At 34.4% G+C, this 15,577-nt stretch overlaps 1 protein-coding gene across 1 annotated transcript in view; it reads left to right on the top strand.

Moving 5' to 3' along the window:
- MAN1A1 (mannosidase alpha class 1A member 1) overlaps positions 1-15,577 on the top strand; it is a 173,689-nt gene that overhangs the window by 32,960 nt on the left and 125,152 nt on the right. The window contains exon 3 of the mRNA XM_027848653.1: positions 11,981-12,077. Within this exon, the coding sequence (XP_027704454.1) occupies positions 11,981-12,077 (97 nt within the window). The remainder of the gene's footprint in view (positions 1-11,980; positions 12,078-15,577) is intronic.

The raw sequence follows: 15,577 nt of genomic DNA, 5'->3' as shown, positions 1-15,577 counted from the left end.
TAAATTAAAAAATTAATCCAGCAGGATTTAAGAAAAGTGCGTTAGAGTAGGAAAAGAGCAATTCAGATAGTCTGGGCAAGTCTTAGATAGTGTTGTAGGGAATATGAGAAGAGGACAGATCAAGGAACCAGGGTAGAAGTAAACATAGGATGTGACAACTAGACAGCGTGAGGGTTGAGGGAAATTTTGCCATGATTTAAAAAAAAAACTTTTTCAGTGTTTTGCCTTCTTCCAGATTTGGTGCTTTTTACTTTTGAATAAATTGAATGGTTTATCTTTTGAGTCATAACATAATTAGACCATAGGGTCATAGATTTAGAGTTGAAAGAGACCTCAGTGATCATCTAGTTCAAGCTGCTTATTTTACAGATGAGGAAACTGAGATCCAGAGCAGGTAAGTGACTTGCCCAAGATTTTATGCATAATAAGTAACAAAACTAGATTCAAACTAAGGTCCTATAATATCAAGCTTAGCTCTTTTTTCTCCACAACACAAAGAAAAATGGAGCTAATTAGTGAAACTGATGAAATATTCCATAAATATAATAATAATGATAGCTAACTTTAATATAGTACTTGCATGTGTCAGACACTATGCTAAGCACTTTACAATTTTTACCTTATTTGATCCTCACAACTATTTTAGGAGGTAGGTGCTATTATAATCCTCATTTTGCAATTGAGGAAACAGAGGCAAATGGGTAAAGTGACTTGCTCAGGGTCACACAGTAAGTTTCTGAGGCCGGATTTGAACTCGGCTCTTCCTGACTCCAGGCCAGGCTGTGGCACTGTCCACTGTGCCACCTAACTGCTCCATACTGTAGCTATAACTAAATTTAACATTTTAAAAAATGGTATATTAGTTACCTAAAATGGCTAGAAATGACAGTAGTTAATTTATTTCTCCTTTGGAAATAAAAATCAAACCTAAACTAATTTTATATGGCTATTAGAAAGCTAGGGATATGTTTGTAAGTCCAATATAGAGGAATTATAATTAATAAAGCATGCCTATAATTTTAAACCCATAAAATTGTGGCCTATAAGGTAGGTGTAGCTGATGGCTTTCAATACAGTTTTATCATAGCAGGGTGTTGATCCCATGTTCCAAAAGGCCATGCCAATGGACACAATCTCTATTAGGTCTTCCCAAAATGAAAAGTTTTGAAGAACAGGTCTTGTGACATAATTTTGTGATTGTCCTCTTAGATTGAGCATGTCTAAGTTCAGAGATAACCTATCACCAGAGGGTTGGTCTCCAATGGACAATTTTTTTTAAGCCACAGAAAGTCATAAACACTGCTAACAAAGAATCATAGTTACCATAGATTTGAGCTGAAAGGAATCTTAGAGGCCATAAAAACCCAACATCCACATTTTACATATTAGGAAACTGAGGCCCAGAGAAGTAAGTGATTGGCCCAAAGTCACAAAAGCAATGACAGAGCTAGGACTTAATTCTCTGTGAACTCCTTCAAGGAGTTTCATCCTTTATTTATTTATTTATTTATTTTTAGTTTTCAACATTCATTTCCATAAGATTTTGAGTTCCAAATTTTCTCCCCATCTCTCCTTTCCTCCACCACAAAACAGCATTCAATCTGATATAGGCTCTACAAATGCATTCATTAAACCTATTTTCCACATCAGTCATGTTGTAAAGAATTAGAACCAAAGGGAGAAACCATGAGAAAGAAGAAACATAAGAAAAAAAAAGATATCAAATGATGTGCTTTGATTTGCATTCAGACTCCATAGCTCTTTTTCTGGATTTGGACAGCATTTTCTGTCATGAGACCTTTGGAGTTGTCTTGGATCCTTGAATTGCTGAGAGGAGATGAGTCTGTCAAAGTTAGTCATCACATATTGTGGTTGTTACTATGTACAATGTTCTCCTGGTTCTGCTCACTTCACTCAGCATCAGTTCATTCAAGTCTTTCCAGGTTTTTCTGAAATGTTCTTGCCTGTCGTTTCTTATAGCATTCTGTTACACTCATATACCACAACTTGTTCAGCCATTCCCCAATTGATGGGAATCCCCTCAATTTCCAATTCTTGGCCACCACAAAAAAGAGCTGCTTAAATATTTTTGTACATTGGGTCCTTTTCCCATTTTTATGATCTCTTTGGGATACAGACCTAGAAGTGCTATTGCTGGGTCAAAGGGTATGTATGTTTTTGTAACCCTTTGGGGGTAGTTCCAAAATGCTCTCCAGAATGGTTGGATCAGTTCACAACAAGGAGTTGTATTCTTGATCAGTGAAAGAGTATACATACTGATGAAACCATGGCTCTTTTGAAAAATTGAAGTATAATTTGTGAATACTAAGTATTACTTTTTACCTTTAAAAAAGATATTTCACATAGTTTAAAATAATTGAGTTTGCCAGGGATTATAAAATGGCAGAGATCTAATGAAATTTTAGTAGAGAGAACCATGAAAAAAAATCAATCCATTCATATTTTTTAGATGGCTTAATAAGAAGTATGATGTTGCCAATTTGGGATCAATTTAGAGTACTGAGCAAGAGTACCTTAGAAATTTTAAATGTTATATTGAGCAATATGTCTTTTACAGTAGCCAACAAAGTTAAGTTATTGGGGTGTTCTGTTGGCAACAAAAGGCCAACTACTATAAAGTTAAGAATAAAGATTATAAGACATCTCATAGAATATCTAACTAGAGAAAATTTATATCTTTATTAACAGATATGAAGGAGAGAGAGGAAAGGAAATCTGAGGTCGTAAAATAAGCATTATGTAGCACAAATCTTTTTTACACAGCTACATGATGTTATATGTTCCCCCTCCCTCCACCTTCCCTTCACCCTAAAGTGTCAAAAGACAATTATAGTCAGGATTAAGTTGTACTTTTCTGCCTGAATAATTTACTTTCTACTCCCATCAATACCATTTTTAAGAAAAAAAAAAGATTGCTTGGAATTTTTATTTGCCATATTTCTAAAAGATGTAACTATTAAACATCAACTGTTCATCCAGAAACTTTTAGATTTTGGTTTTTGGTAACCAAAAACAAAGGAATTTACATTGTTGGAAATGCAAAGAAATGTATATATATGAGTTTTTAAAATGAATTAAAGATAACTTTTATTTACATTATTATTTCTCTTAACTGGATCATCACAAGAAAATGTCCATTTATGACACTTCATTGTGAGTATCATATTTGAAGAATTAATGGATCATAGAATTTATAACTAGACTATGTAGTCGAAGTCACTTATTTTATAGGTGAAGAAACTGAAGCTAAGAGAGCTTAAATGATTTGTACAAGCTCTCATACATAGTAAGTAATTAATACAGCCAGTGTTTAAACTCAGATCTTCTCTAAACCCAGTGTTTGTTCAACTAAAATAGGTGTTAATTTCTAGTCTATTGTGATGAAAGGGGTAAAACAAAAAAACAAAAAAACTGGCTCACATTTTGAAAACCACTTAGCTACCTTCATCATTCTATTCAGATATGCTCAACTAATTAAGTCTAAAGGTAGATAACTTCAATTAAGATCACTGTTTAAAGATGGTTCAAAATGTTCAAATGAATAACTTCCTAGACATTATAATATAAAGGACAATGGTACTTATTATCAGCAGTTAATTAATAATTCTGTTGTTCAGTCATTCGGAGTTTTCTTAGCAAAGATACTAGAGTAGTTTGTCATTTTCTTCTCCAGCTCATTTTACAGACTATGAAACTGAAGCAGATAGGGTAAAGTGACTTGCCTGGGTTCACACAGCTTGTAAGTGTCTGAGGCAGGGGTGGGGAACCTGTGACCTTGAGGCCACATGTGGCCCTCTAGGTCCTCAGGTGGAGCCCTTTGACTGAATCCAAACTTTACAGAAAAAATCCCCTTAATAAAAGGATTTGTTCTGTAAAATTTGGACTTAGTCAAAAGGCCACACCTGAGGACCTAGAAGTGAGACCACAGGTTCCCCATCCCTGGACTCTGAGGTTTGACTTGAACTCAGATCTTCTTGACTCCAGGCTGACTCTATCCACTGCACCATATAGCTGTCCTATTTAATAATAGGCAACATCAATAATAACCCTATTTCAAAAAATCTATTTTCATCTGTATGGTATATATGTTTTATAAAACAACCTATTTTTAAAATTCTATCTCATATAACAAAACTTTTTAATTTAATTATTAATTATAATTTTAAACTGCAATTTTCAATTTTAATTTAAAGGAAATACTTTTACCTGAAGAAAAAATCCTCTTGCAAATGCAAAGACAGAGCTACCCCAAGACTGTTTTTGTTTTGTTTTTAAAAAAACCACGTTAACAAAATAAATATTCCTGGCTTATTCTCAATTTCATAAAATTCAAGACAGTCCCCTCTCATCTATCACTGAGTACTGTTTTCTTGCTGTATTATTTCTTTGTAAAATCTACTAACAAAAAAATAAAACCACAAATGAAAAGTAGTATTAGTTTCTTTGTATTTGACAAACCTGAAAACAAATCCCTTTCAAATCACATTTATTAAAAGCAAGTCATGTCAGTACTCATAAAGACCAGTTCACAAAGAACTAGAAATAATGGAAAACAAACAATTTAACTTCATGTTATTTTATCACAAATCTTAAAATGAATGTTTAAGGAAGAGAAGACGAAAAACTGATCTGAAAAGAGGCACTAGATAAACATGGTGATATTTGCTTTTAATGAAATGAACGTTTCTTTTTTAGAATAAACCAAATTTCATAGTATCCCAGTAGGGACCACCATTTTAATTCCTCCAATATTTAAGTCACATTGACCTTATTATATCAAAATTTAATCTCATTTTCTCAGGTGAAAGAGTAAGGGAAGGGTAACATGAAAGTTATCTGCGATGAGTTCCCAGCTCTCATAGAGTCATATTCTAATGAGGGGATGTGACAAATACATAATAAGTACATAAAACAAGCATTTCAAGGTCTTCTCAATTTTATGTGCACATTTCTCCCATTTTAACCACTTTTTTTCCCCTCTACTTACAAGGCCTCTACCCTATTTCAGGTCCCCATCACCTTTCAGGTACACTTACTTATAGCAATAGTTTTCTAATAGGATTCCATTTCCACTTTTCCCCTTTGTCTAGTCCATCCTCCACACAGCTGCCAAAATAATTGTCCTACGTTACAGTGTCACTGACATGCTCAAGAATCTTCAGTATGTCACTATTACTTCTGGGATAAAATATCAACTCCTTAGTGTGGCATTTAAAGCCTTTCGCAAGTATCTGGTCTGAGACTGGATTTGAACTCAGGTCCTCCTGACTCCAGGGCCAGTACTCTATCTACTGCACCACCTATCTGCCTCTTTCAACTAATATTTATTAAAAGTCTACCATGTATGAGGGACTGTGTGAAGTACAAAAAGAAGTTTCAGACACAATCATCTCTTTCAAGAAGCTTATAGTATATCCGGGAAAACAATACATAAAGGTTATTTTTTAAACCACGCAAAGAAGGTCATGGTACAGTGAAACCAGTACTATAATTAGAGTCAAAGAATGAGTATGATGTGTGACCTTGAGCTAATCACCTAATTTCTGTAAACTTCAATTTCTTTGTTTATAAATTAGAGGAGAGCTTGACTAGGTCCCTTCTAGTTATAACATTCTGTGTTCCCATGAAATAACATTTAAGACAACAATGGAAAAGATAGCAGAAGTTCACGTGTATCAAGTCAACAGGATAAACAATAAATGCTATAAGAATTCAGAGAGAGGACAAGTTTTAAGTGCCACTGTGCTAGAAAGAGATATTTTTAGTACTTCCTATAATAAAGCTGTGTAGGGGTCTATTATAGGGTCTCAAATTTTGCCCTGTGGCAGAGCATGTTCTAGAAAGTGTCATTATATTTATAGTAGCTTCTCAAAATACTGAAGAGGAGGGGGCAAAGTGACAGCCATTGAGTATTCAGAAGAGAGATGTGTGTGTATCTGTTTCTGTGTGTTCATCCCAAGTACTATTGCAGACATAATGAGTATAGGAACCTCATTAATAATTTAACTTAAACTACTGTAAAACAAGTTTAGTCTTTTGTAAGCAGAGAGTTATAGTTAATGTGAAATAGTGAGTTTATTAAAATACAGTAATCTTTTATCAACTTATAACTGATAAAAATGGGCTGAAAAAATATAGGATATGTGCTAACTTTTCATTTTAGTAGTGTCAGTGTGAAACCAATTCTGGCAATACAGTATATAGACATTCCATTACAAGTTATCAAGAATTTAAACAAATTCCATAATATTCCATAATACCTTGTTATATAAGCCACTTGGGGATTTCATATCTTCTCTCAGTAAGATGATAATGTACCATAATAAGTAAAATAAATTTTCAGTTTTCTTGTAGAACCTGTTTATTCTTTAATAAATGTAAGCTCATTTTAAAATCAAACATAACATATATAATAATCAAATATTCAGAAATTAGTTGTGCTTAAAATTAAGTAATAGATTCACAGAAGTATCTCTTCCCTCCTCTAAAACATTTTATAATCAGTTGCTTTTTTTATCTACTTAGAAGACTCCATTTTTACTTCTAAAAAATATAAACTCCTGGTATATTTAAGAAAATTTCTAAGTAAATTAACTTTTTAAACTACTACATTTTTTTCTGAAAATATTTGCCTTATTTAAAAATGGTATTATTAAGTAAAGCAGTGATGTTTCAATTGAAGGAAATATCTAAAGAATTTAAAAGTAGTTATAACCCAGAACACAGCAGAGAGTCACATGGTTGGTGTGAACAGAATATAATATAGTTATCTCTTCCACATCTTTGGGGTTAGGGGTGTGGTGCCCCCACAATGTGAAAAATCCATGTAAAATTTTTGACCCTCCTTTCATACTAGAGAAGAAGTTTGAATTGTTGTGGTATTAAAAGATAAAATATGTTGATGTTATATAATCCTATACATACATTTTATGAATTTCTGAGTTTCTAAGCTTTTTCTGTGTCATCTTCTGGCCTTTGCATGTCATTTGCAGCTTCCACAAAACTCCCCCAAAAATCTCATTTAATTTCGCATGTTGACCCATGCTATATTGAAACCACAATGGAGAAAGTCACAATATGGAAGGGATAACTGCATAATCAATGAAGAACTTTGAACTAGAACAGGAATAAAAGATTTAATCATGGAAATGTATAGTAGTTCATGTGGTGAGGGCAACAGTTGAAATGTGGACAACCCCAGTACTCCCTTGGTAAAATCAAGACTTTAATAGAAATTGAGCAAAGTTTCTGGCATATTGGGTGGGCCACTTGTGGGAGAACATAGACAAAGAATTTATCATGATGGGTAGACATGGATGGGTTGTTATCTCCATTATTAGAAGGGATATCCAGATCCATGAGAAACAGAGATCATTGGAGGATTTGAAACATTGGCCTCTTTCAAAGTGTAAAAGTAACTAAAGTTATTAATGACTTGAGGCTGCCCAGTAGATAGTGGGCTAGACCTGGAGTCAGGAAGACTCATCTTCCTGAATTCCAATCTGGCCTCAAATACACTTCCTAGTTGTGTGACCCTACACAAGTCGAGTCACTTAACCCTGTTTGCCTCAGCTTCCTCATCTGTAAAATGAGCTGGAGAAGGAAATGGCAAACTACTTCAGTATCTTTGCCAACAAAACCAAATGGGGTTACGAAGAGTCAGATGCAACTGAAACAACACCAAGTCTTTCCTGAAGAAATATAAATGCAGATGGCAGTGCCTATCTTGGTTTTTGTGATCAAAGAGAACATCAATAATTTGGAAAGCCCATGGTTTTCTCATCTTACTATTTCTTAATAGAATGATGTATTTCCTTGGGTTCCCCATCACTGACAGTTATTTTGCTTTAGAGCCTGTACTGAGCTCAGTCTAAGCAATGGCTTTAATGTTCTATCCTAAAAAAATAAAATTCTCTTTGTACAGTTGAATTTTTTAAAAAGTTGTTGTCATTGTAAACCAGAAAAGAGTAAAGAGTAAATTGTAGAGTTTGCCTAGTTTTAAGGATCGGCAAGGCAGATACGCATAATGACAAGAGGACAAAGGATTTTAGAGTCAGTCTTAGTAAATTAACAAGCATTTTTAAATTACCTACTGTGGTATGTACCATATATTTGCTAAGTCCTGTACTAAATGCTAGAGAGATACATTCATTCATAAAAATGAAACAATCCCTGCCCCCCATGGAGCTTACATTGTTCCAGTGAAGAAAGTATTGCTGAGATGACTGGATAGGGACACAGATAAGGGCAGAATGGGTGAAGTATAGGAGATGAAAGAAGAACTGAGGGACTAAAGGTTGAGATAAGAACAAAGGGCAGATGGCTCAGTAGGTATGAGAAACAAGATTGGTAGAAAGTTAATAACAAGAATAATAATCATAATAGCATTTTAATAGCACTTACTATGTGTCAGTCACTGTGCTAAGTGCTTTACAGACGTCTCATTTGATTTTTGCGACAACCTTGGAATGGATGCTATTTTACAGTTGAGGAAACTGAGGCTGATAGAGGTTAAATGACTTATCCAGAGGCCACACAGCTAATAGTTATATAAGACTGAATTTAAACTCAGATTTTCTTGACTCCAGGCCCAGCACTCTATCCAGTGCACTACCTCGGCCCCAACAGAAGACAGTATGACATAGGGGAAACAAAGAGCACAGGACTTGCTCCCACAACTCCATTTCTTATATAAGTTCCAGCTCTAACTCCACTACTTGTCCTTGGGCAAGTGGCTTTACCCCTTGAGGGGAACACCTATAAAATAAGGGAGTTAAAGAGATGACCTCCAAAGTTCCTCTGAAATTATATGAGAGATTGTCCAAAGAGAGGTATTTCAGGGTCCTTAGAAGTTTGTGGTTTGGTAGGACTATTGTGGATGTCTGAAGTGGAATCATTTGAAAATTGAGGAGGTTGACGTATAGGAAGGTTTTCACAGTGGATTTTGGTGTTTAGGACATAAACCAGTCTCAACTCTTCTTATACTCATGGAATTGTAATAGTTAAAATGTGAGGAAATTCTTTTGACTTTTTTTTGTGTTGGACTGCTTTTGAATTTAGCTGGGCCAGATTTATATGGCAGTTTGTATTCACGAATAGTGAAATAAATGAAGCTCAGACTTCCCATTGTCCAAATCCATTTACTGGTAATATTTAGGGTCATAATGCAAGTTTGATAATCCCTTAAGTTGAAGATATTGCATTTTAGTGGTGAAATTATCTATAATAGGCTGATGTTTGAGATTAGAGTAATGGTGTTGGCCAGGTTCAATTTTGTGCTCACATCACACTGGAAATAGACATAATTGATAAGTGAGAGTTTGGAGGAGCTGTAAATAAATTCCTTAGGTTGTTATTTTGTGTGTGTTTATATCTAGCACAAAAAAAAAGATTGAAAAGAAGAATGTTGATAGTATGATCCCCAAAAGGACATTTTGTATGGAAGTTTTTACCTGATATTCTTGAAAAGTTAATTTTTTATGACATTTGAATGATTTCTGATAAAATGTAATAGAAAGCACTGTCAGGCTTTTTAAACCTTGATATTTTTCCTTGCTTCAGCTTTCAGAGCTTTAAATAAAATTTGAAGAGTTGGAGATGCATCAAACTCTAACTCTAGCATTGTGTAAGCAAAATTGATTCTCCTACCCCACCCTGTACTTTATTCCTTCCTTATTCTAAAGATCACTTTCCACTCATTTCCTGAAACACAAGAAGCAGAGAGGAGTCAGAGTATGAAAGTACAACTGGTCTTTAGAATTTAGCCTCTCCATTGCCCAAAGGACAAGTAGGAAGAAAGAAGGTGTTCTGGCAGGAGTAGAAATTGAGACCTAATTGCTAATTTTCTCCTTCAGCTTACCTTAAAAGAATACCTGTCTCTACAGAAAATTCTTTTGCCTTTTTTGTTGGACTGCTTTTGAATTTAGCTGTGGCAGATTTGTATGGCAATTTGTTTTCATGCACAATGAAATGACTGAAGCTCAGACTTTTCCTGTTGTCTGAATCCATTTTGAGTGATATTCAGGGGCATAATACTAGTTTAATAATTGCTTAAATTGGTATGATGGATTTATTCTAGTAGTGAAATTATCTACAATAGACTAACATTTGAGATTAGGGTAGTTGTGGTGGCTCTCCCCTTTAGAACTCAATATTCTTTAATTAAATCTATGCTTATTTGTAAATTTTTTCATTACATATTTCCATTGGAGTTGAACTAATTGCCATTATTTTAAATATGATTGTAACTTCCAATAGTGCAAATTCAAATAATGCAACCACTTAATGGGCTCAGTTATTTGTACTAATTGGGACTAGCTATATTCTCACTTGAATGTTTGAATGTATGGGAAAGCCAAAACAGGGGTCTTATGCTGTAATTTTTCTGAGTCTGGCCATTGCTACTGGTGGTTCTTGGATCTGTTATGAGGGGAAGAAGAGATAAATTTAATCTTCAAAGCTTTCATTTTGGGGAAAAGATCTTGGAGGGTGGGGATGAGAGAGCAAGTTGGAAATGAAGGCAAAGAGTAGTTTTGTTTAGCTGGAATATATAATACATAAAGTGGTAGCATAAAATAAAGCCAAACAAGTTAGGCCTGAGCTTGAACAAGTAGGTTGGAACTCAGTTACGAAGAGCACTGAATACTATTCAGGAGTTTATACTTTATTCAGAAGGCAATTGAGAGCCATGGGAGTTTGGTCATTATTGTTTTAAATAAAAGACTAATATGATTATAGCAGTCCTTTAAAAAGATTACTGGGATAGCAGGGTGAAAGATGAATTAGAGAAAGCAAAGACTTTAGGCAGGAAGACCAATTAGGGGAATATTTTAGTATCCTATGTAGAAAGAAATAAAGGCCTTGAGCTATGGTGATTGTAGTGGGGTGGGAGGAAGAGGAAGAAGGGGAGATATGTTATGGAAGTAGAAATGATAGAACTTTGCAACTGATCAGATTTTTAGGGAGAGAAAAGAAAATAGTTAAAGATGATCATAATGTTAGGAGACTGGGACTATGGTGTTACCATGAACTGAAATTGAGAAGGCAGGGAGAGAAACAAGTTTAGGGGGAATGATGATGAGTTCAGTTTTAAACATATTGAGTCTGAGGTGTTAATGCAACATTGAGGTAGAAATATAGATTGTTGCAGAAAAACAAGCACCTTGGAGAATACCCATATTCAAGAGTCAAAGGGAGGAGGAAGAATAGAGTGGTCAGAGAGAAATACAAGGAGACCTAGACAGACTAGAAGGGTTAAAGAGGATGAAGTAAGAATTTTTTTTTAATTTGGTGATAGAGAGCTCATTATCATCTTGGAGAGTTTCAGTGAAGCAATAGATTTGGAGGTTAAATTACAAAGGGTTAAGGACTGAGTGGGTGATGAAAAAGTAGAGACAGTGAATTCAGGATATTTTTCAGAACAGGAACTTTTCAGTGAAGGGGAGAAAAGAAATGAGATGATGGCTTGAGAGAGTCATAGGATCAAAGCAAGTTTCCCTTTCCCCTGAAAAGGGTGAAATAATTAAGGATTGGAGACATGTTTTGAGGTTTAAAGAAAGGATTCAGTAGAGAATGGGAGATTTTATATGCACGGGAAATAGGAAGGAAAGGTAATATGATTGGCAGGCCTGGTTGTAGAAGAGGATGGTAGAGGGTTTAGCTTTGGGAATGTAGAGACTCTTCCTCTGAGACTGCAGGGAAGGATGGATGAGGATAGTGAAAAGATCAGAGGAGTTTGAACTAAAAGATAAAAGAAAAAGCTGTAGTTTTTATGCATGGTACTGAGATTCTTTTAGTGAACACTGGAAACCTAGAAGTACCTCATTATATGTTTAAGCAGTGAATTTTTGCTTAATTATTTACTCACTCTTTGATATACAATAAATGACAAAATTGTATTTATATAAAAAAACTATTAAATATGAATTATAACCCTGTTTTCATTTCTCTTCTCCCTTAGATGATGAAACATGCTTGGGATAATTATAAACTTTATGCCTGGGGATTAAATGAACTGAAACCTATATCAAAAAAAGGACATTCAAGTAGTTTATTTGGTGAGTAGCATGTACTTTGGTACTTAATGATAGTAACTCTTCCCCAACTGAATGTGACCTGTAATTCTGTATGCCTATTAGGGTTACTTATAGCAAACATAGGTAAGGATTCAAAATTTATTATAGATATATTACATTAGTAAAGATTGTTGACAGTAGTATAAGTAGCTGCTAGTAGCTGTTTCTAGTTTAACCCCAAAAGGTGACTTTAAATAATCCATCTAGCCAAACAGATGTGTTTACACTATGTCTTACATGTTTCCACCTATTATTAGTTTCTATATGGCAAGGATTGCAAGGAAAAGTAGGCCTCGGTCATTTACCTTACTCATATTACATTTATGTAGCACCTTTACATTTTCTAAGGACTTTTATAGACTTTATTTCATTTTGTCCTCATAGGGCAGTTAATAATTCTTCCTAGCTCATGGATTAAGAAGCTAAAACACAGATTTAAGTGATTCACTCAAGGGTATCCTAGCTAGTGATAGAGATGAGAGAGACTCCTGTCCATTCTTTCCACTAGACCAGGCTACCTGGTTATGTAGCCAAGGTAATGAATGTGGTTCAATTCCTAGCTACACCAGTTGAACTTACTCTGGCATGAACAGAAAAGGGATTGAGGATTGTTTTACTGGTGCTTCTCCATAATTTTTTGTGCTATCATGAAGTACTTGTGGTCCCCTATGGTTTGTGCTATGAAAACAAGATCAAACAGTATTGTAATATAGTTAATGATCATCCCTTCTCCTTTTTCCCTCCTCCCTTATTTCTTCCCTCAACCCCCAGAGCTATGTTTCCTTGTTCACTTCTTCCCTAGAGGATTCTGAAGAGTAAATAGGATGAGGGGCTTGGTGAGGTGGGTTTGAGGGGTGGGCTATTCTTTGGTTTCTAAAACCAGGAAACTGAATATAGAGTTCATTCAAAATACAAGGGGGCTCTGGAAGTTGAGTAAGTTCCTTTTTAATCTAAAATCAAATTAGCCTCAGAGTAGGCAGTGGCTCTTTACATGGTCCCTTGATGGACAAAGGAAAATTTCTTTAATCAGCAGAGAATGAAATCTTATAGAACTTTAAACAGGTCACATTTCCTTATTAATATGATTAATTTTAAGAGACAAAATATCCAAATTCTTTTGTTGAAGTAGGATTTTTTTTGTTAAGATTATTTATAAAATAGATCATCAGTTTATGTTTGCAAACTTGTTTTACATGAATTTTTTTTACAAAGTGTGTTTGTATGTGTATATATATATTTAGTATATAGTGTTAGTCATAGTGTTTTACTTTCAATGAAATTAACACAAAGAAACAAATAAGCAAACAATATAGATTACATATTATGTATTTTCATGTTTTGTTTTGGTTTTTTTTCCCTAGACAATGGGATTAAGTGACTTGCCCAGGGTCACACAGCTAGTAAATGTCAAGTGTCTGAGGCATATTGTTGTAGGTGGTACAGTGGAAAGAGTGACAGCCCTAGAGTCAGGAAGACTTATCTTTGGGAATTCAAATTTAGCCTTAGACACTTAAAAGCTGTGTGAACCTGAGTGAGTCACTTAACCTTTTATGCCTCAATTTCTTCATCTGTAAAATAAGGTGGAAAAGGAAATGGCAAACCACACTGATATCTCTGCCAAGAAAACCCCAAATGGGGTCACATAGAGTCACACATGACTGAAACAGCTGAACAACATATATTGCAGTATTTTTTTAACACTCATTTTTTCTTTAAGAATTTTCTTTTATACCTAATGGAAATCAAAGTACTCAGGATCTTAGGATTTAGGGCTCAAAAACATCTCAGTCCAACCCCCTCATTTTCCAAATGAGGAAACTGAAGCATGGACAGGTTATATGAATTTCCCAAGGTCACGCGAGGTAAGCAGCAGATTTGAGTATTCTGACTGGAAATTTAATGCTCTTTCCAGGGTGGTGCAATAGGAAACTGAAAGCCAATAACAATAAACCCAAGGCAATGCAAAGTTTAGATAAAAGTCCCTTTTCTTAGGGGAATCTTAGAGCCTAGGAGAGAGATATGACAATGGATTGATTTATGAAGTAGGCTTATAAGCTTTTCTCTGTGAAGGCTTTTAATTTCTATTATGTATTCCATCCATCATATCCAAGATCTATGGTTTTGGTGCCACTAAACACCTGAAGTAATTTTTCTTGGACCTTTCCCACTCTTTATTCTTTGTCAGTTTGTCTTTCTTCTCTTTTCCTTTTCCTCCTCTTTTCCTCCTCTTTATTTTTCATGCACATTCTCTTTTCTTTCCCTTTATTTTTAGCTTCTGCCATAGGCCTTATTGAAATTAATAGGTAAATATTACTCAATCTCATTAGTAGCACCCAGGGTTGGGAATGTCATTGATCTCTGCCGTAAGATATATTACTGGAATAAATCTCTCAAAGATCATCACAGTAAAAGGGCATAATGCTTTGCTCAGTGTTATTGAACTCAATTCACTACTGAAACATTTAATTGTTCCCGATCATCTTAGGGCTTTAACATGCTCACATTATAATGCTTATAGATTCAATTTAATTGGAACCCTAAATGATTTGTCCCTGAGCTTTTAGCATTTCTTTCCCAAGTAGGTTTGTATAGAAATTCATCAAAGTGAAAAATTTTTGAATGCTTAAGAATATAATTTCTTTGATTTTTTTTTGGGTTTTTTTTGCTTATCAAATAATTTTTAAAAATCTAAAATTTCTGATACTGCTTTCTACTTTTACTCTGTAAATTATAGTTGCTTAAAATTGGTTGCATTTTAGTGAGTTCCTTATCCAAAAGAACTTTGTGTTACTTTCTAGTTTAATAACTAAGAATATTTATTTATTTAGATTTATATTGATCCTGAGAAACATTATACTTTTCTCTTACTTACTTAATTTGTATAGACTTGAAGTAGCCTTAGTTTTGCTCTGTGAACGTATATTGTAGAATGTGTAAGAGAACTTGTTTTTAATAATAGTAATAATTTACTTTGAAGAAAGAAAAGACAACTTTCCCACAGCACTTGTCACTTTGTCTTCAAATTAAGGTTGGACATGTAGGGTAGCTATTTATCCTAATAGCTTAGCATGACTTGTTACAAAACACTATAAAGTTTTAGTTCTTACAGTCAAATTATAGGAGCTGTTCTTAATTCTTTAATCAGAGAATAGCAAAGTGATGTTAACAGACTCCTTTACCTAATGGAAAAGGGAAAAACAACAAGCTCTTCACTATGTAGATTCTTAGGAAATGATTATCTGTACAACCACAGGCTGTTCTGAGAAATGACTTGCAAAACAGTTTTTTAGAGAAGAGTTAAATAACTTCAAAATCATGAAACTTTTTAGGACTTTTTCCTTCTCAAGGTTACTCTCTACCAGTTAGAGTGTAACAACTATTTCAGAACAGTTTTACATTTATTAAATGCCTACTATGTGCAAAGTTTTGTGCTAGGAACCAGAGAGCTTCAAAGTTAATTAAGATAGGGCTTCCAACCTCAC

Source organism: Vombatus ursinus, unplaced genomic scaffold, assembly GCF_900497805.2.
Source record: "Vombatus ursinus unplaced genomic scaffold, bare-nosed wombat genome assembly UNPS02006779.1, whole genome shotgun sequence".
Taxonomy (NCBI): domain Eukaryota; kingdom Metazoa; phylum Chordata; class Mammalia; order Diprotodontia; family Vombatidae; genus Vombatus; species Vombatus ursinus.
The sequence above is the reverse complement of the archived record's forward strand: the minus strand, read 5'-3'. Positions and strand labels throughout refer to the sequence as shown.